Genomic DNA, 25,078 nt, shown 5'->3' on the forward strand with positions numbered 1-25,078 from the left:
CACCGTCAATAACACGGTGACCCTCAGAATCAAAGCTGTTCTAACCTTTGACCCAGTGGGAGATAAAATGCAAAATGCCACTGCTGTTCTTGCCGGAAGGTCACCCGAGTGTAAGGGGCATGGGTCAGATCCAGAAAGGTAATTCTGGAAACCAACACTCGCCACGCTCACTCAGGTCAGTGACCCGTGGGATCTCATGCTGGGGCCTTTGGGGACTTCGCTTCTCAGACGAGTTGGGGAGCCCTTCCTGCTCTCCCGGGCACTAAGCATAGAATCTCCTTTACGGGGCTGCACCACAGTGGTTGTCCCGGGCATCATGTGCTCTGCTTGGGGCCTGCTCTACGTGTGTCCCTGGCGCCCCCTGTTTTCTACAAATAAGCACACGGAGGCTCGGGGAGGTTATCAGCACAGCAGTTCCTGGACGAAAGCCCTGTGCTTCCGTGCCCGCTCCAGGGCCGGGCTCTTCGGATGAGAAATGTGTACAAGTAGGAAGCACGGGCCACCCACACCCGGAAGGAGCCAGCGCCCGTGGCCACCCACTCTTCCAACACTGAAGTAATCAGGGCCATGAGCCCCAAAGGGTTGCCCACCCAAAACTAAACTCAACCGTCCAGGGAAAGGTCAGTACAGCTTTCTGGTTTTCTAAATAACTCACCTATTCAGCACTTGCGATGGAATCAGGTTGAAGTCGGGCCCCAAAGAGCTCAAGTGCCAGAAGGTTCTTTGGGCTCGACCAGGCTGCCTGGCTTCTGTCCAGAGCAGGATGGGTGCTCTGCTTCAATGCTTCGGCTCTGTTTGGGGGCTGACCAGTGAACGGCACCCCTGACATTTAAACCTATTGTTTTGGCCGTGCTGCGCAGCCTGCGGGATCTCAGCTCCCCGACCAGGGATCGAACCTGTGCTCCCTGCAATGGAAGTGCTGAGTCCTAACCACTGGACTGCCAGGGAGTTCCCTAAACCCATTTCTTATGTCCCCAAGATACCCACACACACACTCGGAGCCCTGTAAGTGGTCCAGATGTCATGGCTTCCCCATCGCTGTGCCTAATGACTCGGGCCACCACCTTCTCCACATGTGACTGTCACTAAGTCCCAGAGATCCCACCTCTAAGACATCTGGAATCCTCCTCCTCTCCATATCCCGCCCATGCCTGCTTTGACAGCTCTCCCGAGGGGTTTTCTTGACAGCCTGCCTCTTTTGAAGAGTGCACACCCCGCCTGCCTCTGGGTCCCTTCCTTCTAACAAATAAGCAAAGAATCATGTTAAGTGTCTCATTTAAAGTTCTCTTTGGCTGAAAGACAAATTCTTTTAGGTGCCCACTGCCTATGGCAGGAATATCAGGGTCCTGTGGCTGCTACAGTAAATGACCACAACCTTGGTGGCTTAAAACAAGACACATTTATTATCTTACAGTCCTGGAGGTCAGAAGTCCAAAGTTAGTCTTACCAGGCTAAAATCAAGGTGCCGGTGGGTCTGCGGTCCTCCTGGAGGTGCTAGGAGAGAATCTGTTTCCCTGCCTTTTCTGGCTTCTACAGGCTGCCTGCATTCTTTGGCTCACGGCCACGTCCTCCATCTTCAAAGATGTCAATGGCATCACTGCTTATAGTACTGCTGCATCTCCTTCTCTGCCCCTCCTGCCTCCCTCTGATAAGGACCCTTGTGATGACACTGGTCTCATACAGATAATCCAGGGTCACCTGCCCACCTCCAGATCCTTAATCCCATGTGCAAAGTCCCTCTTGCCAGGTCAGGGAACACCTTCACAGGTCCAGGAGACCAGGACATGGACCGCTTGTGGGGCAGTTATTCTGCCCACCACAGCAAGACCAACCTACTTTTTCTGAAAAGGGCCCCAGGGTAAATATTTTAGGCTTTGTGGGCCATCTGATCTCTGTTGCCAAGATTGGCTACACAATTTATAGAGCCTGGTGCAAGATAAAAACATGGGGCTCCTCATTCATAGATTAAGAATTTCAGAACAGTGACAGCAGAAGTGCAAGGCCCTGTGTCACTGCATCGTTTACGTGGCCAGAAAGCGGGCCCTGCCTGAGCAAGTCCACCTCTGCTCCTGCGGCCTGAAAGCAGCCACCAGCAACACATGGACGACAGGTGCGGCCGTGTTACCATCAAACTTGATGGATGCTGAAACTGCACGTCATGTAATTTTCCCATGTCACAAAATGCTATTCTTCTTTTGTTTTTTTCCAGCCATTTAAAAATGTAGGGACTTCCCGGGTGACACAGTGGTTAAGAATCCGCCTGCCAATGCAGGGGACACGGGTTTGATCCCTGGTCAGGGAAGATCCCACATGCCGCAGAGCAACTAAGCCCGTGCACCACAACTACTGAGCCTGCGCTCTAGAGCCCGTGAGCCACAACTACTCAGCCCTCACGCCACAACTACTGAAGCCTGCACGCCTAGAGCCCGTGCTCTGCAACAAGAGAAGCCACTGCAATGAGAAACACGCCCACCACAACAAAGAGTAGCCCCCGCTCTGCGCATCTAGAGAAAGCCTGGGTGCGGCAACAAAGACCCAACACAGCCAAAAATAAATAAATAAAATAAACAAATTTATTAAAAAATAAAAAAATGTAAAACTCGTTTGTAGCTCACAGGCGGTACAAAAGAAGAGCCATGGGTGGAATCGGGCTGTAGTCTGCCGGCTCCTGGTCTGATGGATAAAATCCCACCTTCCCTGCCTGACTCTCTAGGGCCCTTTGCAGCTGGAGACAGACACCTCTCCAGTCCCATCTCACCATCCTCTTTCCTCATGACCTGCATTTGGCGTGTCCCACCGCTCCCTGCTCCTGAACCACGCTCGGGAACAAAAGCTGTGCCTTTGCTCTGGCTGGTCCCTCTATCTGGAAGCCCCACTTCCCACATCCTCTGGCTGGTAGACCCTTGTTCCTGCTGTCCTCTGGCCCAGACGCTGCCCTCATGAGAGGTGGTGCTCTGTGCCTGGCCCTCGTCACACTAACTGGGTTTATGTGTCTACACGTCCTCTTCTCCCTTGCAGCAGTGACGTCCTCGAGAGCAGGAACCCAAGCTGAGTCATCTTTCTGTCTCCTGATCTCACGGACCCTCAGAGCATGTGCTTAGAGAGATAACAAGAATAACCTGGGGACTTCCTTGGAAGTCCAGTGGTTAGGACTCAGCACTCAGTGCTTTTACTGCCAAGGGCTGGAATTCGTTCCCTGGTTGGGGAACTAGGATCCCATGAGCTACGCAGCGCGGCAAAAGAAAAAAAAAAAAAAAAAGATTGGATAAACTAATAAATGGGGGGAAGAAGAGGTAAGTCTTTCATGCAGAAATTCCACGTAACTTAAGTAGATATCCACCCTTGAGAAGGGGAACAGACATCTCCACTCTCCGTGTGGGCTGCACAAAGCGACTACCTTCCAAAGGAAAGGGGGGAAAAGTGACTTTATAGTGGAGAAACCTGAGAAATACTAACTCTGCCAGGTGATGAAAGCCAATATCAACATGCATAAATAAAGCTGATAGTATGTATCCTTGATATGATGTAATAAGGATGGCACTTTACCTCTTTGGTCTTCCTCCCCCAAACCCATCATCCCAGTATTACCACGGAAAAATACCAGAAAAATGCCAATAGAGGGACATCCTACCAAATATTTTTTTTTGCGGTACGCGGGCCTCTCCCTGCTGTGGCCTCTCCCGTTGCGGAGCACAGGCTCCGGATGCGCAGGCTCAGCAGCCATGGCTCACAGGCCCAGCCGCTCCGCGGCATGTGGGATCTTCCCGGACCGGGGCACGAACCCGTGTCCGCTGCATCGGCAGGCGGACTCTCAACCACTGCACCACCAGGGAAGCCCCCTACCAAATATTTGACCAGCCCTTCTCAGAACCATCAACACCATCAAAAACAAGGAAAGTTGGAGAACCTGCCAAAGCCAAGAGGAGCCTAAAGAGACAGGACAACTAAGAGAACAGATTTTGGGACTTCCCTGGTGGTCCAGCAGTTAAGACTCTGCACTCCCAATGCAGGCGGTCCGGGTTCGATCCCTGGTCAGGGAGCTAGATCCTGCATGCTGCAAGCTGCAATGAAGATGCCGTGTGCCGCCTCAGACCCAGTGCAGCCAGATAAATAAATTTTTTTTTTTTAAAGGGATTTTTTTTTTTTTTTGGCCGCACCATGCGGTATGTGGGGTTTTAGTTCCCCGACCAGGGATCGAACCCATGCCCACTGCCCAGATTCTTAACCACTGGACCTCCAGGGAAGTCCCAAGAATAGATCTTAAAAAGTTCTCATCACAAAGGAAAAAAAAATTGTAACTATGTGTGGTGATGGAGGTTAATCATTAACCAAACTTATTGTGATCATTTTGCAATATATACATGTATCAAATCATTATGTTGTATACATAAAACTAATGCAATATTGTATGTCAATTATATCTCTTTTTAGAGAGAGAAGACAACTAAATGTAATGTGGTATCCTAGATGAGATTCTGGAAGAGAAAAAGGACATTAGGTAAAACAAAGGAAATCTAAACAAACATGAACTGTGGTTGACAATAATGTATCGATATTGGTTCATTAAGTGTAACAAATGTATCATACTAATGAAAGATGTTACAAACGGTATGGGGAAAATGGCAACCCTGTATCTTCTATGCAACATTTCTGCAAATCTGAAATTCTTCTAAGAAACAAAGTCTATTAATGATAGCAAGGATAAAGCACAGATGAATGAATGAAAGACTACATTATTCATCACGGTGACAGTGACTATAGCTCCCCTCTCACAGAGCTATTGTAAGGACTCCATAGAACCCACATAAAGCATTCAGCACACAGTACAAGCTCAACTCAGAGCACTGGACTTGTCGACATTCTACTAAATCTATGCCATCCACTCTGGGAGCCACGAGCTCTAGGTGACCAAATTTAAATTAAATAAAAATTAAGTACATTAAAAACTCAGTTCTTCAGTGCCACCAGCCACATGTCAAGGGCCGAAAAGCCACATGGAGCTAATGGCTATTAAATTAGGCAGTGCTGATAAAAAAAAAAAACCCAACATGCCCATCATTACAGAAAGTTCTATTGGACGCACACTGCACAAAACCATAAATGGCATGATTATTGGTTCAGTGTTCTTGACTCCTTGCGGTCCTTCTGCAAATCCTATCTTCTCAACCTTCCTGACAGCCCTCTTTCAAAGTGCAACCTCCACACCCCACCCTTGCCCTATGTCCAATTTACTTTTCAGTCTTACCACTTTTCACCACTTGGTGTGGAATCCACTTGATTTCTTTCCTGCCTCCCCATCTAGCTCTGCATGGTCCGATGCGGTAGCTGCTATCAGTTGTGGCTGTTGAGCCCTTGAAACGTAGCCAGTCTAACTTCAGATGGGCTGCGAGTGTAAAAGACATACCAGATTTCAAAGGCATGAAAAGAAAAAAGAATGTAAAAAGATCTCATACCTTTTTATATTGGTTACACGCTGAAATAACATTTTGGACATAAATTGGATTAAATAAAACACATGATTAAAATTAACATCACTTGTTTCTCTCTCTCTCTTTCTCTCTTTTTTTTATCCTTTAGTATGGCTACGAGAAATTTTAAATTATGCGCGTGGGTAACATTTGTGGTTCGCTTACAGTTCTCATGGACAGCGCCAGTCTAGAATGTCAGCCAAATAGAGGCAGGTATTTTTGTCTGTTCACTGTCCATACAGTGACTGGCACATAGTAGGCGCTCAATTAAATTTTAATGAATGGATGTTAGGCAGAGCCTCTGGAAACCCGCTAGTTCTAATAATCAACACTGATGGTACACTGATCACGTCCCAGGCCCCACTTCCTCACTACACCTGATAAGGAAACTGAGGCCCGGCGACGTGACGTCAGCCCATGCCCAACGGCACGTAGTGCGGAAACGTCGGGGCCGGGATTCGAACCCGGGTTCTGTCCCCAGAGCACTGGCGTGCTTACCGTTCCTACCTCGCAGGGTGGTGACGGCGGCCGCGGCGGCGGCGGGACAGACAGGCGCGAGACCCACAGCATGCCCTCGACAAGGGGCATGGCTCTTCGGCCACCGCCATCCATCGGCCTCCGTGGGCCAGGCCCCAGTCGGCCCCCTCCGCGGCCATCGCTGGCCACCCGCGTCTCTGCCTGCAGCCGAGCCCTCCTCAGGCGGCGCCAGACGGAAGTCCCGCCTCCGCCGCGCGCCCCGGTTCGCCGCGACAGCAACGCGGGCCAATGAGGAGCGCGCCGTGGCGGACGCCGGCCAATGGGCGCGCGCGCCGGGGGGGCGTGTCCGGGCCGTGGGCCGGAGCGGGTCGTGCGCGCTGAGGAGGAGCCGCCGCTGCCGTCGCCGTCGCCGTCGCCGCCGCCGCCGCCGCCGCCGCCGCCGCCGCCGCCGCTGCCGCCGCCGCCACCGCTACCGAGGCCGAGCGGAGCCGTTAGCGCCGCGTCGCCGCCGCCCGCCCGCCCCGGAGCAGACCCGGGCCCGCCCGCCCGCTTCCAGGTGAGGCGGGGGCCTTTGGCTGCGCCCGACGGGGTAGGCCGCGGCAGGCCTGATCTCGCCTGGCCGGGCCGCGGGCGCTCGCGGGCCTGCACCGGTGGAGGCCCAGGCCGCGCCGGGCCAGGAGGGGACGCGCGCGGGCCTCGGCGAGCGGGCTGGGGCCGGCCGGTGTGGGCGCCGGCGACAGGCCCCGGGCCGGATTCTTCGGCCGCCGGGTGGGCCGGGATAGGGGGGCACGGCGTGGGCACGCGCCTGGCGGCCGGGTTCCGAGGCCGGGCCCGAGTAGCCTTGCAGGCCGGGTATCCGGGGGCGGGAGAGCGAAGCCAGAGGCGAGGGAGTGGGGTGGGCGTCTTCCGCGCGCAGAGGTCACGGCCCACGGGCTCACTCCCCCGAGAAATCCTACACATTCTTTTGTGGTCGTTGTCAGAGGACCGCGGCCGATCTGAGGTCCTCCTAGAAGTGTGCAAACCCTTCAGTATGTATGAGAGTCCTAGAAAAAAAAATTTTTTTTTGAACGCCATCTCTAACCAACAATTTTTGGGGCGTGGGACGTTTGGATTTGTAAAGAGTGTGTGTGTGTGTGTGTGTGTGTGTGTGTGTGTGTGTGTTGAAAACACAAACTGCACGCAATTGAACAATGGGGGATGGATGCTCTTCCTTTTCCGGCGTCCTTTGCTGCTAGGCTTATTAAAATGGGTTCTAATACCTGCCGTGTGTAGGGCAGGTGGGGAAGGACCTCTGCAGGTGCTGCCCCTGGAGGAATAGAGCACACACACCCCCCTTACTGAAAGTATTCATGGGGGATCCGGATAGCCAATGCTCCAGAAGTGGGACGATGGGGAGGAGGATTCACTAGAGAAGGGTTTCTCGGCCTTGGCACTACTGACATATTGGGTCTGATCATTCTTGGTTTGGTGTGGGGGGAGCTGTCCTGTGTGTTGTAGGATGTTGGGTATCATCCCTGGCCTCTACTCACTAGACGCCAGCAGTGTCCTCATTCCCCAGTTGTGAAGATCAAAAATATCTGCAGACATTGCCCAGAGTATCACACACATACACACTCACACGTGTGAGAACCACCACTGGACTAAATGATGTTCCACTAAAAGGTCCCCTAGCCCCATCTCTGATGCCTTGGAATCCAGTGCTCCCAAGGGTGTGGGAAGCGCCTTGCATCGTGCGTGACCTGTGCCTGGTAGACACTGAATTTATAATGTTATAAGTAGTCGACAGTAGTATTTAGTGGGGATTTACTGTGTGCTTTCTACTCACAGATGTTTATCACCAGCCCTTGAGGTAGGTGCTGTGTGTTGTAATTTCCATTTTAGGAACAAAGAAACTGAGGTTTCGATGGGTCACTTAATGAGACCAGTCTCACACAGGAAAGTGGCTGATGGCAGGATTTGAACTCAGGCCCTCTGACTCAGAGTCCTTACTCTTAACTACTGGGGTTTACTGTTCTTATAATCCCAGGGTCTGGGGGACCCCGAGAGACATTCCATTCAATTGTCATTGAGCATTTTCAGTGTGCAAAGCTCTGTGGTGGGATCTGTTATAAAATTCTGTGACTTCAAGGCCCATGAAGAAGCCAAGATATAAGAACATCTCAAAATGTGGAAATAAATCACGTTTATGTTGAAGCACTTGGTTTTGAGGAGGCGGAGTTTCAGGTTGGATGTGTTCAATCTGAGGTCATGGGGCAGCAAGTGGAAAATGAGAGGAGAATTATGAAAATACCATCTTCCTAATGCCTTGCTTTTGCCTCTCTCACTCCCGCCTCCCATCTCTATAATCTTTCCACACTCCAGCAAGAGCTGTCTTTTTTAAATGCAGATCTGGTTATGTTACTCGCAATTAAGAGTCTTTGGGTGGAAAAAAAATTAATTTTTTAACCTCTTTAAGTGGCTTAAAAGCTAAAGTTTGGGGTCCCAGGTCTTGCACTTTCTAACTCTCCCCTCCTTTCTGAGTTCACCTGCACATAGGCCCTAAACTCTGACACCCTCTGCCTGTTGCCCCCATTGCCTGGAATGCCGTTTTCCTCCACCTAGAGATCTCTTTCTCATGCTGTGTGGCCCAGGTCAGAGCTCACTCACCATTTTAAGCCTCCCCTGACTGCCACTCTTTCTCTACCCACGCTGGAGTCAACTGTTACCTCGCCTGTGTTCCCATCTCATTCAATGGAATCAAATTAAATGCTGAATGGTGAAAGAAGTGCAGTTACCTCCTTTCACCCCTAGGTGGAAGTAGTGAAGCAGCGAGGCCGACCTGAGATTTTGGGTCAGGGGAAGACCAGAGGAAACCAGCCTAGGGAAGGGAAGTTAGTCTTGCTTCCCGCCTTTAACCAACTCTCTCCGCTCCGCTACTGTGTCCCAGGTCCTGTGCTAGGCTCTGGGGAGGCACTGGTGATTGCGATGTGTGCATAGATCGTTTTAGCCCACTGTGTTGAGTGTGGTGATTGTTATGCGCTGGCTGATGGAAGCACAAAAACTGTTAACCTAGCCTTGGTGGGCAGAGGAGATCACAGAATGCTTCCCAGAGGAGGTGAAGCGTGAGGGGAGGGGTTAGCCAGGCCAAGACTGTGGGGGAAGGGCTTGGCAGGAGACTGGGACAGCATCCGCAAAGGCACGGAGGTGGGAACATCTAGGTTTGTTCAGGGAACCACATGGGGTCTGGTATCTCAGAGGTAAGAAAGGTGAAGTGAGGGGCGGCAAGAGGACTCGCACAGCTGGTGTGCAGAGGGCTTGGCTGTTGGCCTGTAGGCCAGGCCAAGGGTGTCTGTTGGGCAGTTTCAGTCCACAAAGTGAAGGGGTCAGTTCTGCACGCTGGAGGGGGATATTGCTGAAGACTGGCAAACCATTGAGGAGGTGATTACTTTCCCATAAAGCAGAAAAGTTGCTAATATGACCCAGGGCTGTAGTCGGGAGAGAGAGGGGGTGGGTTTGAGACACGGTTAGGGGGTAAAGGACACAGGGCTCAGTGGGTGTTTAGCTGTGGGACGTGAGCTAGAGAAAACATGGGTGGATGATTCTGGGTCCCTGCCTGAGTGCCTGGCAGATGGATACGGTCACTAAGAGAAACAGAAGGCTGGAGAAGGAGCAGTTTAGAATGTAGACGTGGACAAAAGAGCGCATCACTCGAGTAGGGTGCGCGTACGTGGATATACAGACAGGAAGTGGGAAGGTGGCAGAAGGTACTGTCTGTGTCCATATGTGTTGACGGGACTCGCTCATATGATCACTGTCCATCCTCACGTGACCCAGGGCCTCGCGTGTACTGGCCAAGTCAGTGAGCACAGTTTTATAGACTGAGCCCACATAACCTTACCGCTTGCTCGTTGTTGTGGGGAACGGGGAGAAGTGGAAGAAATTGCCTCCTTGAGGAATTTACACCCTGAATTGGGGAGAAAAGACATAGATGTGTGAGATTAAAGTAATGAAAGGAGGAAGCCGTGAGCGGTGACAGCATCGAGACTATTGAAAGAAATGATTGTCCGTTGCTTGGGTTTTGTTCTTGATGAAAGAGCCGGTGTCCAAACTGGTCGCTGTGACCAGAGAGGCATAGGCAACAGTTTCCAGGTGCGGCCAGCAGCCCGAGTGAGTAAGAAACGAGGCGAGTGCAAACAGGTCCGGAAGCCTGAGGGGACCAGTTTGGGCAGGCAAGGGTCAAGAAGGTGGACTTGGAGATAAATCTAGAAAAGTATGCCATGGTCAGGTAGAGGGTTTCTGGGCACAGTCAAGAGGTGAGCTCAGAAGATCGCTTTTCTGAGTGAGCGGTTAGGATGGACAGACCAGTCAAAGGCTTTTGCGGTACTGAGATGGTCTGGTACTGGCCTGAATTTGAGGGTTGGGACTGGGATTGCTTCTTTATCTTATACACACATTGCCTTGCTCGTGCTGGCACGTGGTCGCACTCCGTGTGTGCTGGGCAAAGGAAGAGTTAGAAAGGAGCTCAGAAGTGACTGGATCCATCAGACAGGCATTCATGCCAGAGGAAAGATTTACAGGAGAGGGAACAGTCGAGAGCAACCCAGTGGCAAGGCTGATGTCACCATGAACAGAAATGGGGAGACAGAAGGAACAGGAGTGATCTGGAGGGAGAAGACCAAATGACTCTCGGTTCGAAATAATCGTGTGGTGGGGAGACCAGTTAGGAGTCAGTCTAGGCAAGAGGTGACAGTGACCTGAACAAGGATGATGGCAGTGAGATGGAGGGAGAGTGAGACATCTCAGGTGTAAAACTGGCAGAACTTGGTGCTTACTTAGGTTTGGGGGATGGACAGAGGTGGCCTGGGGGACAAGTGCGTGCGTGTGCCACCAAATGAAGTAATTCGGGGGAGGAGGAGGTTTGAAGAGGGGGGCGAGGACAGGCAGAGAGGAGATGAAGGTGTTTGCAGCTGGAGGTGGGGAGGGCAGGGAGACACGCGCTCACCTTGATTTTGTTGATAAAGTAAAAGTACGGGGACAAGGCTTGAATAAGGTTCATATCTTTGGTGAACAGATAAGGAGGCCCGCTGATTCGTCCAAGGTTGCGTGTGCGACTGGTGAGTGATTGAGCAGGACTACCCGCGAGATCTTCCACGTTCCATGGGGCGCTGCGCTCGTGGGCCCAGGCTGGTAGAACCGCATGTGGCTTCCGTGGAACCCAGGCCCATTAGAAATGGCCTCAAAGGTGTGGATCGGTTCCAGGGTCCCAAGGGGAAAGGGTCAAAGTGTTCCTTAGTAAACCTGAGGTGAGTGGTGAAGTGGGCGCTCACCAAGTGTCGGGAAGTGTGCTGAGAGCTGCAGAGCAGTGGGTAACACCCCAGTTTGCAGGCAAGGAAACGGAAGCTCAGGGAAAGGAAGTGACGTCCCCACAATGGTTCGGCTGATTAGCCGTAGGGTTAGTGTTGGAACTCAGGTCTGTCAAAGCCCGTGAGTTTTTCCCGCTGTGCCATGTTGCTTTGCAGTTCCCTGTGAGAGCCCTGGAGGGCCCTTGACCAGCCAGAAAGAAGCCAGGACTCCTAGCAGCGCTCTGGGTCTGATCAGGTCCCCTTGGGACCCATGGGGCACTTTGACTGGGCCAGACACTGGGCTGCACCGATGGGCACCTGCTCTGCCCCTCCCCTGGGCTTCTCAGGCTGGCAGGCGTGGAGTTGCTGTGACTTAGATGAGCTGCCCACTGGGCATCTTTCCCCTCTGTGGGCGGTGGGAAGGGACGAGTAAGGAAACGCGGATCAAGTCGACCTAAAAGAGCCCTCACCTTGCGTAGCACTTATAATTGGGTCAGGTGGTGCCTTCAGTTTCTTTCTGGCACCACAGCGTTTCTTGGGTGACCTTGCATTCCTAAGACTTTTACCTTGAAGAACTCAGGACTATACATCTGGAAAGGACTGCAGAAATAATTGAGTCCAAGCCCTGTCGTAGGATGTGTGAAGTGTCAGGGTTGAGCCTGAGGTTATATTTGACTGTTCCAGTTTTGTTCTGGCCCAAGTAGTTTAGAAAGCCTGCTCTGTGACTATAAAATGAGACAGATTCTCAGGGGTGCCTGATGGAATCCGGTCTTGCTCCTTTACATAGGTACCATCTACGCATGTTTTTATGTCGTTTATATTTATATATATACATACACATGTACACGTACATAGATACTGTATCTGTTCCTTATATACATAGTAGGTATACTACTGATGTGAACAACATCTGTGAAGTCACACAGACGACCAGGATCGCTTAAAATAGTGCAGTAGGGCTGAAAACCCTCAGAGATCATCCTAAAAGGACTTCTGCATGGTATATCTGTTACCAGAAACATTTCCAAATCAGCAGGAATTGCTTTGCTAAACTAAGTTTCCCTTTTGCTCCCTGCAATTGACTTTGATTCTGTGGGTTGGGATGGGATGGGATGATTCTAAAAAAGTAAGATACTAAGTGTATTAATAGACTGTCAGTACAATTTCCAACCACCCTTCTTTAATGTAAAAGAATGCACCAAATACACATGATTCCCAGGTGAGTCTGAGACCCTGTGTCTGTTCCCCCCTCCTGTGTCTGTTCCCCCCTCCTGTGTGTGCCTGCATGATGCACCTACATTTTGCCAGGTACCTTGGGTTTACCTGGGGACCCTTGGCCTTGAAGCCTTGGACCTCAAGGCTTTCACCAATGCTGTGGGTGAAAAGCAACTAATTACGAGTTGGAGTGATTCATGCAATAATAAAGGTTCACGCCAGTGGTATACGAGCACTGAGAACTAGAGCAACCAAGCGTCCTGGGAGACTCTTTAAAGACAAGTGAGGAGGTGGTGGAGACGGCGGGCAGTCCCTGCCAAGGGAGCAGCCGTAACAAAGGCACAGGAAGATGAAGGTCTGCGGCGTGCTGGGGGAGCTCAAGTGAGGGGAGAAGGGGGACAAGCAGGGGCCATCGCAAAGGGCCTGGTGTTTCATCCTTGAAAGACTGCTCTGTAGCCATAGCTCAAGGCCTGGCCCTGCCACTGATTAACAGTGTGATGACTGCCCCTGAGCAAAGTCATGTAACCTCTGAGCCTCAGCAGGTGGTGACCCCACTGACAGGGAGAGCCGGGGGAGGGGCTAGCTTGATGGGGCTGAGAGCGACAACCTGGAGGAGACCACAGGACAGCCACGCGGAGAGACACGCTGAGTGAGAGGTGGCCAGAGGTGGCCATGACTGGGAGTCATTGATTGTCAGGCAGATGCCAAGGCCAGGCTGTAGTTGGTACTTGTGGGAACAGAGCTAGTTTGGCCCTGTATCAGATATGCAGGTTTGGAAAGGTCAGGGGAAGGGGCCTGGATGGCAGGGTGGCACTGAAGCACCGAGAAACTGTGCTCTTGGTGTTTGGGTTCTTCATTGTTGCCAGTTGACCAAGAATGGGGCCCGCAGGGGGCTGCTCAGCCTTGGCTGGGCCCGTCAGTCATGAGGAGTCAGCATGCCGAGGAGCAGGGCGGTCGTGCAGAAGCTTCACTTTTTAAATCTTTTAAAATTTATTTTTTAATCCAGTTTTTGGTGTAGAGTTTAGTTTTGATAAATGAGTGACCACCACCATGATCGTGATATTGGAAAATTTTATTGCCCGGGAAACAAAACTATTTCCTCATGCTCCCCCTGTGTCAACCCTTCCCCTGCTCCCTGCGCCCAGCAACCACTGATCTATCCCTGTGATTTTGCCTTTTCCAGAATGGAATCATGCAGTAGCCTTGAGTCTGGTTTGTTTCATTGAGCAAAATGTATTTGAGATTCATACAAATTGCGTGAATAGTAGTACCTTTGTATTGCTGAGTAGTATTCCATTGTATGGTGTACTGTAGTTTATCCACTGAAGGTTTGAGGGACATTTGGGTTGTTGCAGTTTTTGGTGATTATGAAGAAAGCTGCTCTGCATGTAAATCAAACAAGTTAAGACACCACCTCACACCATACACAAAAATAAATAAAGACTTAAATATTAGACATGGCACCATAAAACTCCTAGAAGAGAACATAGGCAAAGCATTCTCTGACATAAATTGTACCAATGTTTTCTTAGGTCAGTCTCCCAAGGCAATAGAAATAAAAGCAAAAATAAACAAGTGGGACCTAGTCAAACTGATAAGCTTTTGCACAGCAAAGGAAACCATAAACAAAATGAAAAAGACAACCTACAGACTGGGAGAGAATGTTTACAAACAATGCTACCGACAAGGGCTTACTTTCCAAAATATACAAACAGCTCATACAACTCAATAACAAAGAAACAACTCAATCGAAACATGGGCAGAAGACCTAAGTAGACATTTCTCCAAAGAAGACATACAGATGGGCAATAGGCATATGAAAAGGTGCTCAACATCGCTAATTATTAGAGAAATGCAAATCAAAACTACAATGAGGTACCACCTCACACTACTTAGAATGGCCATCATCAAAATCTCTACACATGGGAGTTCCCTGGTGGTGCAGTGGTTAAGAATCCACCTGCCAATGCTGGGGACACAGGTTCGAGCCCTGGTCCGGGAAGATCCCACATGCCGCGGAGCAACTAAGCCCGTGCGCCACAACTACTGAGCCTGCGTGCTAGAGCCTGTGAGCCACAACTACTGAAGCCCGCGTGCCTAGAGCCTGTGCTCCACAACAAGAGAAGCCACTGCAATGAGAAGCCCATGCACCGCAGCAAAGAGTAGCCTCCGCTCACTGCAACTAGAGAAAGCCTGCGTGCAGCAACAAAGACCCAATGCAGCCATAAATTAATTAATTAACTTAAATATATATATATTTAAAAAAAACTCTACACATAATAAATGCTGGAGAGGGTGTGGTGAAAAAAGGAACCCTCCTACACTATTGGTGGGAATGTAAATGGGTACAGCCACTTTGGAGAACGGTATGGAGGTTCCTCAGAAAACCTGAAAACAGAGTTACCATATGATCCAGCAATCCCACTCCTGGGCATATATCCAGACAAAACTCTAATTCAAAAAGGGACATGCACCCCTATGTTCATAGCAGCACTATTTACAATAGACAAGACATGGAAACAACCTAAACGTCCATTGACAGATGAATGGATAAAGAAGATGTGGTACATATATACAATGGAATACTACTAAGCCATAAAAAAGAATGAAATAATGTCTTTGAGCTACATGGATGGACCTAGAGATTATCATACTAAATGAAGTAAGTCAGAAAGAGCAAGACAAATATCATATGATATCACTTATATGTGGAATCTAAAATACGGCATGGGGACTTCCCTGGTGGCACAGTGGTTAAGAATCCGCCTGCCAATGCAGAGGACATGGGTTCGAGTCCTGGTACGGGAAGATCCCACATGTGGCTAAGCCTGTGCGCCACAACTACTGAGCCTGCACTGTAGAGCCCTCGAGCCACAACTATGAAGCCCACGTGCCACAACTACTGAAACCTAGAGCCTGTGCTCCGCAACAAGAGAAGCCACCGCAATGAGAAGACCGCGCGCTGCGATGAAGAGTAGCCCCCGCTCGCCGCAACTAGAGAGAGACCGTGCGCAGCAGTGAAGACCCAGTGCGGCCAAAAACAAATAAATAAATAAAATTTTTAAAATGATAAAATATGGCACAAATGAACCTATCTACAAAACAGAAACAGACGTACAGACATAGAGAACAGACTGTGGTTGCCAAGCGGGAGGGGAGGGATGGAGTGGGAGTTTGGAACTAGCAGATGCAAACTATTATATAGAGAATGGATAAACAAGGTCCTACTGTATAGCACAGGGAACTATATTCAATATCCCGTAATAAACCATAATGGAAAAGACTATGAAAAAGAATAAATAAATAATAAAAGCCGAGTGTTAAAAAAATGCATAGTGCTTCCCTGGTGGTGCAGTGGTTGAGAGTCCGCCTGCCGATGCAGGGGACACCGGTTCGTGCCCCGGTCCGGGAGGATCCCGCATGCCGCGGAGCGGCTGGGCCCGTGAGCCATGGCCGCTGAGCCTGCGTGTACGGAGCCTGTGCTCCGCAACGGGACAGGCCACAACAGTGAGAGGCCGGCGTACCGCAAAAAACAAAAAACGAAACGTTACAGCCACTGTGGGAAACAGACTGGCACTTTCTCATGCCTAAGCATACTCTTACCATATGACCCAGCAACCTTTGCCTAGTCCTCACGTACAAGAAATAGTTTTGTTCATATAAAAACCTGTGCGATACCATTTATAGCAGCTTTATGCATTTTTTTCCCTTTTTTTTTCTTTTTTTTGCTGTACGCGGGCCTCTCACTGTTGTGGCCACTCCCGTTGCGGAGCACAGGCTCCGGACGCGCAGGCTTAGCGGCCATGGCTCACGGGCCCAGCCACTCCGCGGCATGTGGGATCCTCCCAGACCGGGGCACGAACCCGTGTCCCCTGCATCGGCAGGCGGACTCTCAACCACTGCGCCACCAGGGAAGCCCTGCTGTAACGTTTTTACATTTCCACCAGCAGTACATGAAAGTTCTAGTTTCTCCACATCCTCACCAGAACTTGATATTGTCTGTTTTGTCATCATTGTTTGCTTGCTTACTTGTTTTGTTTGGTTTTAGGCCTCCTAGACGGGTAGTGGTATTTCGATGTGGTTCGTTTGTTTGTTTGTTTGTTGGCAGCACTGCACGGCTTGCAGAATCTTAGTTCGCTGACCAGGGATTGAACCCGTCCCTCGGCAATGAAAGTGTGGAGTCCTAACCACTAGAGCACCAGGGAATTCCCTTGCTGTGGTTTTACTTTGCGTTTTCCTAATAACTGATAATGTTGAGAAACTTTTCATGTGTTTATTTGCCATCCGTATATCTTCTTTGGCTCAGTATCTGTTTACATCTTTTGCCATTTTAAAATCGGGTTGTTTTTTTCTTATTGTTAAGTTTCAAAGGTTTTTTAAAAAAATATGTTCTGGATACAAGTCCTTTTTCAGATATGTGATTTGAATATTTTCTTCCAGTCTGTGGATTATAGTTTTCCTAGCAGTGTCATTTGCAAGAGCAGAAGTTTTAAATTTTGATGATATCCAGTTTGTCAATTTATTTTAAATGAATTTGGCTTCTGGCATGGTATCTAAGAACTCTTCGCCTCACCTGGTGTCGCAAAGATTTTCTCCAAGAAATTTTTCTGTTGTTTACATTTTAGAACAAAGGTCGGCACACTTTTTCTGTAAAGAGCCAGATGGTAAATATTTTCAGCTTTGTGAACCATATGGTCTCTGTCACAACTACTCAGCTCTGTCACTGGAGTGCAAAAGCTGCCATAGACAATTCATAAACAAATGGGAGTAGCTGTGTGCTAATAAAACTTTATTTATGAAAACAGGAGGTGGACTGAACAAATTTGGCCTGCAGGCGGTGGTTTGCCAACCACTGTTTTAGGAAGCTAACTTTTTACCAGGCATAGAGGACACCCCACTCTGGATAGCGAGAATGGGGTAATTACTGCCCAGTTTATCTTCCATGAAAGCAGGGCGAGGGAAAAGGCAGAAGAGTGGATGCCTAACTCAGAACAAGAGTGAAGAGAGAGGGGGATAAAGGAAAAAAAGAGGAAGGAGGAAGAAAAACGTTTGAGTCACATTTTGAGCAAACTTCAGTGTGCATTAGAATTCTTCAGAGTTAACCCTTGTACTTTGGTTCAGGCTTCAACAGATGTTTTTGTTTGTTTGTTTTTGAGCTAATGATCTATCTTAAAGTCTCATGGCCACAGAAGGTTTAATAGATTTGTGGAGTTTTTCCTTATTAAACCCGTTAATGCCATGCTTTCTACTGAAAATTGTTATTTATTGAACCATCCCCCACTAATAACATACTTAGATTGTGTCCAGCACTTTACCAGCCATGGGGTCGGTGTGTTCCTCGCACATGTTTTCCTGCATATGTATGATTATTTCTGTAGAGCAGTTTCCTACAGCTCTGAGTCAGAGGGTAGCATTCACATTAAACGTTTTGATAGGACCTGCCATGTTATCCTTCCAAAAGGTTGTACCATGTCACACTCATATCGATGGTGTATAAGGGTGTTTTTTCCTCCTTATCCTTACTTACACTGGGTTTTATCCATCCTGGATTGTATTCCATCTGACTGACACAAAGTAGCATCTCTTTTTATTTTGCATTTTCCTCATTGTTTGTGAACTTGAGCTTCTTTTCATGGCTTATTAGCTCTGTGAGTTGCCAGCATCTATTAGTTGCAGCTCATGTATTTTGTCCACTTCTCTGCTAGTGGTATGTGGGTTTTTTCTTTTTAATTTGCAGATGCCCCAAATCAACTTATCTCAACCTCAGCAGTACTGACACTTTGGATTAGATCATTCTTGGTTGCGGCTGTCCTGTCCTGTACTGTGCTTTATGGAGTATTTAACAGCATCTCTGGCCTCTACCCACTAGATGCTAGTGGCCCAGCACCACCCCCCAGTCCTGATAGCCAGCAGTGTCTCCAGACACTGCCCCTGTCCCAGGGGCTGGGGGGTGGGGAGGTGGGCAGAATCACCCAGTGTGAGGCCCGCAGCTCTAAATAAGATGATAGGCAGCAGGCATTTTCTCCCAGTCTGCTGCTTGTCTGTGTGTGATGCGTTTGCCGTCCAAAAGTTTTTAACCTTATGAAGTCTAGGTTTCCAGTCTTTCCTTTTATGGCTCTTGATGCTGAAATATTTTATAAAGAGCAGGAAGCATAGAACATTTTCAAATAAATAAAAGAAATACTGGGAGACTGGACTAATTTTGCATGTTGTGTATGGTCTGAAGCAAGTGAGAGGGTGGGAAGGTAGAGAAGACCTGAATGTCTCCACCAGGAAACAGGGAACCAGACCTGATTCCTCTCTGCTTCTTGATTCAGGGCAGGTGGGAAATCCTGTGCAGGAGATGTGTTCAGGTTTCTATATAACCTCTGGCAAGGCTATTTTTAGAGGAGGCTGAACGCTCCTGACACTGGGCAATGGGTTGTTGGTTTTTTGGGGTTTTTTTGGCTGCTCTAGGTCTTCGTTGCTGTGCATGGGCTTTCTCTAGTTGCGGCGAGCGGGGGCTACTCTGTTGCAGTGTGCAGGCTTCTCATTGCGGTAGCTTCTCTTGTTGTGGAGCACAGGCTCTAGGCGTGCGAGCTTCAGTAGTTGTGGCTCACGGGCTCTAGAGCGCAGGCTCGGTAGTTGTGGCGCACTGGGCTTCATTGCTCTGCGGCATGTGGAATCTTCCCGGACCAGGGCTTGAACCCGTGTCACCTGCATTGACAGGCGGATTCTCAACCACTGCGCCACCCGGGAAGCCCTGGGCACTGGGTTTTGAAGCATAAAATCAGAACTAGGCAGTAGGAATCTGGAGAAAGGAGTGGGCTGCTCCCCTGTAACCTACTCCGACTGATGGGCAGCAGGGCCTTTTTCTCAGTGATGACATTTCAGCCCCACGGGGTGCCTATTTCTTTAGAGGCAGAGACACAGGACATCTTGGACGAGGCAGCCGCAAAGCAGTGCCTGTGAGCAAAACCTAGAGTGAGTGGCGCTTCCAGAAGAGTGGTCTTGAGCTGACTCTAGTCCGAAGCCATCACTGTGCTCTGGTATTTGTCACTGAAAGTAAAGATTTGTGCAGGCGGCTAAAGGTATTCCAGAGCCTGCCAGCTTTGGAGACCAAGCTCCTATAACAGGAAGAGAAATCTTAACCTCTTTCTTGGCTCAGTTGCTCTGTCTTGGGAATAAAGGGGCACAGAGGACCATTACCTGCCTGCTAGAGTACAGACAGTGTGTCTGGGTGGGGTGCTCAGGTGCACCTCGCAGGCTCCTCCATGTACAGCTGCATCAGTAGTGCACGTGGAGATGAGAGAAAGCAATCAGAGATCTTTGGAACGTTCTCAAGACAACCCACTTTTCCCAGAGGCTTGAATTGTGGTGCTGGAATTGTTTGTAGGTTTGTTTCTTTAAAGCCCTCTTGGTAAGTGGAAATGGTTGGACTTGGGCTTGTTTTGTTTTTGTTTCGGTAGACGTTATTTTTAGAGCAGTTTTAGGTTTACAGAAAGATTGCGAAGAAAGTCCAGAGTGAGTTTCCATAAACCCCTCCTCCAACACAAAGTTTCCCCTATTACTAAATCTTGCCTTCGTGTGGTATTTTGTTGCAATTGATGAGCCGTTGTTATTACATGCTAGCTAAAGCCCAGGGTTTGCCTTAGAGTTTACTCTTCATGTTATATGTTCTGTGGGGTTGGACAAATGTATAATGACGTGTATCCACCATTACACCCTCATACAGAATAGTGTCACCGCCCTGTAAAACCCCCTGTGCTCTGCCTATTCACCCTCCCTCCCCGCAACTCCTGGCAACTACTAATCTTTTTGCTGTCTCTCTAGTTTTGCCTTTTCCACAATGTCGTATAACTGAGACCCTCTAGTGTGTAGCCTTTCAAGCTCTTCTTTCACTCAGCAGTGTGCATGTAAGGTTCCCCCATGCCTTTGTGGCTTCCTAGCTCCTTTCTTTTTGGCACTGAATAACACTCCATTGTGTGCATGTACCAGACAACTGGCGTGTGTTTCTCCATTCACCTACTGAAGGGCATCTTGGCTGCTTCCAGTTTGGGGGCAGTTATGAATAAAGCTGCTATAAACATCCACATGCAGGTTTTTGTGTGGACATAAGTTGAACTTCTAGTGTTGAAAAGAAAAATGTCTAAATGCAACACAGTCGCGAGCGTTGCCTTAATATCCTGCATTATGAACATTTGGAATTTACTTCCCTTTTTTTTTCCCCCTGCAGATTTAAAAAAAAAAAATACAATGTCTAATGGTTATGAAGACCACATGGCTGAAGACTGCAGGGATGATATTGGGAGAACAAATTTGATTGTCAACTACCTCCCTCAGAACATGACCCAGGATGAGTTACGAAGTTTGTTCAGCAGTATTGGTGAAGTTGAATCTGCAAAACTTATTCGGGATAAAGTAGCAGGTAAAGAAACGAGCCGTTTTTGTAAAGGGGGTACGTGTGGCCGTCCTGCTAAGCACTGTCTTCTTTGCCCTGCAGTGCTCCTCAGCCAGGAAGAGCCACAGCCTTGAAATGATAGCTGTGAAGTTTCATTTTTATCTCAACTCTGTTTTGCCCCCACCCAGGTGTAAGATTGGACGTAAGTTCCCCAAAGAGAAAAATCCATCATAAGATGGAGAGTATATACAAAACACGACGGTGGGAGGGGAGGGAAAATGAGAAGACAGGAGAACAGGGACACTCTGAGAGCTGGAAGGGGCGTGGTACCACGTGTGGAAGGGACTCTGGCCAGCGCCCTGCCCCGGGCAGGCCCAGGCAGGTCCACCCTGTCTTCCCAGGCTCACATACAAGGTCAGGCCCGCAGCAGAACACTGAGTCCCCTGTGGGCTGTCCTTCGTTAGGTTTGAGCCACCCTGACTGTCTGCTGTCGTGCTATCAACTTAACGTCTGAAACTGAGGTTGCACTCTCAGGGGGGCTGGAGCAGGGCAGCGGGTCATGGGCGGGCTGTGGGGTTAGCAGGCTGGCTCAGAGCCCCACCCTCCCACCCTGTCTCAGTGTCCCCATCCATGAAGTGAGGATGGTGGCGCCTACATACTGATGCTGCCAGCTGCCTAAGAGATTACACAAGGCCCGGTGCCTGCTAAGGCCCTCCCTACAGAGAGGCCTCTGTTCTGAGAGCGTGGTTTCAGGGGCTCTGAAGAAAAACATGGGGAGACCAGGTGCTCCGAAGCACTTCTTCCTTTCTTTCCTCCCCAGGGAGGAACGTTTTAGGGAGCCTCCTCCTCTCTCTCTTCCCCCCTCCTCCTCTTCTTCCTCCTCTCTGCATAACTGGGCTGAGGAATGGCCGGTCCTCTCAGGAGGGCTCTGGCTGCCACTCTGGCTTGTGGGACCAGGATTCCCTACACTGAAAAATAATTTCAAAGTCAAAAGCCGTATTTATTATAGAAACCTAATATTTTATTGTATTTCAGTTTACATTAAAGTAGAATAATATTATTGAACCCCACGTACTCATCATCCTGCTGCATCGACTTTCAGCCTTTGCCAGTAACGTGAAGATGCCTGTACCCGAGATGACTCCTGTAGAGGCTGGCTGACTACTGTACAGGGAGTTGGTTCATCAGAACGGGACTTTGGACGCAAAAGTCCTTTAAGGACCCTTCCAATTCTGAGAGTCTGCAATGTAATAAATGTCTTCAAAATAGGATCTTTAGATAATACACAAAATTGAAGTGTTGGAATGTTCTAGAAGCCACACTCTCTCTCCAGTTCCAGGAGACCATCCTGAATAAGAGAGTCCTTGTTCAGAGGGGTTTGAAATTCTCCTGCGCTGCTATTGAGTCTTTCCTTTTTCCTTTTATGTTCTGGTGGAAGGGAATTTTCAGTCCTGTTGATATTCCTGACTTCTTTGTCTCTTGGCTTGTTGTGGTTTTCAAAGGAATGTGAGCTATGTTGATAGGAACACCTAGATTTGGCAAGATCAGTCCGGAGAGAACTGGTTTTGAGAACCAGTGAAAGCAGCAAAAGCGTAATTTGGAAATTATTTCAGTACAGAAATAGTCCTTTTCTGCTCTCTGGGCAAAGTTGAGTGTAATGCACTGGGAGTTGTGGAGTGGGTGGGCCTGGGTTGGCATTTCAGCTCTGCATCTTGCTAGCAGTTCTTTAAACTGAATGAACTTGACTTTATGGAAAACTTACTGCATTCACTTTTCTCCTCCTGCCACCGGTGTGTGAAAACTAATTAGAGGCTGCTCCCAGGGCCGTGGCCTCACATCTCACTCCCTTTTGTCCTTTATTACACCGCTCTGGTGAAACCCCGGACTTGGTTATGTTCGTCTGACTGCTTTCTCCTGGCCTGGCTCAGGTGCCCACCCCAGAGAGAGTCTCGCACCCCAGCAGACAGGCACCCCGTCTGATCAAACCCCCAACCGGGTTCACAACACGGGCATCCCTGTGCCACAGCAGCCACTTCAGCGCATTTTCTCCCCTGAGGCCCCCTTTCCTCTCACATGATGACCGCTTCCTACTTCCCAGTGAAAATAACAGCTGGCTCACTTCTGTGCTAGATCCCTTGCCTTCTCGGCATCCCAGGAACCTCAAGTTATGCAGGTACCCACTTTCTTGGTGGGTCTTTCCAGGGTCACCTGCCAGCATTCACACTCCAGCCTCTGCGCTGTTTAAGAGATGCCTGGACTCCCTCTAGCTCACGGTTTCTCCGCTTGAGCACTGTTGACGTTTGGAACTAGATCGCTCTTGTGGGAGGGCCGTCCTGTACATTGCAGGCTGTTGAGCAGCATCCCTGGCCTCCACCCAGTGGATACGCCGGGGCACCTTCTGAGTTGTGAAAACCAAAAAATGTTCCCAGATGTTGCCATGTCCCTGGGGAGCAGAATCGCCCCTGACTGAGGAGCTGCTCTAGCTGATGTCCTCCCTCTCCTCCCAATCACAGAGCTGTCTCCTCTGTTTCTTCCTTTTGGAAGCTTCCTCTTCCCTCGGGTCCGTGAACCTGGCTTTCTCCTACCTCTGAGGCCTCCCTCTGTCTCTCTTGCGGCTCCTTCCCAGGCGCTGACCTAGGCAGTCCTCGGCTTATTCCCATGCCTCCTCTTCTTTCTAAGCCAACCCTTGGGTCAGCAGATGCACACCCACAGCTTAGCTGGACATTCAATTTGGCCATCTCTCTTTCAACCAGAAAGTTCTCCCGAGAGAACTTTCTAGGCCCTTCAGCCTCTCATTGTTTCCCAAACTGACCTTGACTCTCCCACAAGCCGACTGCTTATTTCCCAGGGTCCCCATCTTAGCAGATGGCACCACTGTCCACTCAGTGGCTCCAGTCAGAAGTCTAAGCATGACCTTTGACGTGTGTACCTGACACTGGTCCTTCTGGATGCTTCCATCCTTTTTCCTCCATCACCCCTGCCACCATCTTAGACCAGGCCACATCGTCTTCTGCCTGCCCTGTTGCTTTAGGCTCTTAACTGGCCAGCCATGCTCCCTCCAGCCCATTCTCCCAACTGCGGCAAAGGAATCTCTCTTTAACATACCAGATGTACCCTGTCACTCAGCTGCTTTTAAAGCCTTCACTTCCTGGGCCCTGTTTGCTTTAGGATGTCTTTCCTGGCCTGATCTACTCGGCGTGAGATGCTCTTTGGGTCCCCATAGCAATCAGGCAGACCTGCAACGTGGGTTTCCACACTGCACTGGGGTTGGAACTTTCTGGTCCAGTAGGTCCTTATGGTTCTCGGAGGCAAGGACCCTATTGTATTCCCAGATGTAGCCAGAGTCAGTGTTTGTTGAGTGAATGAATGAGTAGATCTAGGGATTGGGGGAGAATGCAGATCAACATAGACATTCATTCATTCAGCAAGTATTTATTGAGTGCCAACCATGGGCCGAGCACCAGTGATAGGAGGAAGCAGGGACACGGTGGTGGCTGGGATGCCGACAATGTTTGACGTGCTGGCCTCGAGATTCAGAGTGTTTCTGGCCAGCCAGGCCCCCCTGTGGGAGACGTGCATTTGTTGATGCCTGTTGCATCCACAGTCACTACCTGGCCTTACTGTGCAGCCCTGCCCTGCTCTCTGTCGTGGTGTCTAGCCCCTCCTCGGATGACATATGGCCCACGTGGGACCATGAGCCAGCCTCTACCTTGCTGCATTACGTCATGCTGGCCACTTGGTCCCCAGACTCCAGCCTACATGCTCAGCTTCTGTCTCATTGCTTTGCACCTCTGGTCAGGATAAAGCCCATACCCTGGCCTGCAACTCCCAAGTCTCCTTGAGACCCTGTCCCCCTCTTCCCCAGCCACTGCACCCCCCCATTCACCCTCCTCTTGGGCTAGACTGAGCTGCTTGTCATTTCCCAGACACACCCTGCTGTCACACTCTTGTGCTTTCTCTCCAGTACTCTTCCCGCTGCAGGGATGCCCTTCCACACCTACCCAGCTGACCACTTTTTTTCTTAATGCAAATCACCTCTGTTCCTTTTAGAAAAAAATTTAACATGAGACAAACAGGAAGAAAAGTTTAAGTTACCCATAATCCCACAACTGTTAGCTTTTTGGTTCATGTCCGTCCAGACTGTTTTCTTTACATATTTATGGTTGTGAGCAGTCATGTGCTTTTACAAAAATGGGCTCGCACCTCCCAAGCTGTGT

At 49.6% G+C, this 25,078-nt stretch overlaps 1 protein-coding gene and 1 long non-coding RNA gene across 3 annotated transcripts in view; one reads left to right on the top strand and one right to left on the bottom strand.

Moving 5' to 3' along the window:
- Positions 1-1,384: 1,384 nt before the first annotated feature.
- LOC149744084 (uncharacterized) lies at positions 1,385-6,228 on the bottom strand. Of its 2 annotated transcripts, XR_016391516.1 has the most exons (3): positions 5,976-6,228; positions 5,246-5,383; positions 1,385-4,475 (listed from the first exon to the last, which is right to left on the bottom strand). It is a non-coding gene; the product is annotated as an uncharacterized LOC149744084 (long non-coding RNA). The 2 variants fall into 2 exon arrangements; XR_016391515.1 differs by having other exon boundaries at positions 1,385-5,383.
- A 111-nt stretch (positions 6,229-6,339) lies between these two features.
- The window catches only part of ELAVL1 (ELAV like RNA binding protein 1), a 34,936-nt gene continuing 16,197 nt past the window's right edge, over positions 6,340-25,078 (top strand). The window contains exons 1-2 of the mRNA XM_022557095.2: positions 6,340-6,501; positions 20,697-20,888. Coding sequence (XP_022412803.1) covers positions 20,717-20,888 — 172 coding nt within the window. The 5' untranslated portion in view covers positions 6,340-6,501; positions 20,697-20,716. The remainder of the gene's footprint in view (positions 6,502-20,696; positions 20,889-25,078) is intronic.

The sequence above is a fragment of the Delphinapterus leucas genome, unplaced genomic scaffold (genome assembly GCF_059928025.1).
Source record: "Delphinapterus leucas isolate spDelLeu-1000000601 "Yukka" unplaced genomic scaffold, BTC_Dleu_Yukka2 spDelLeu_asBTCV2_sq25, whole genome shotgun sequence".
NCBI classification, from domain to species: domain Eukaryota; kingdom Metazoa; phylum Chordata; class Mammalia; order Artiodactyla; family Monodontidae; genus Delphinapterus; species Delphinapterus leucas.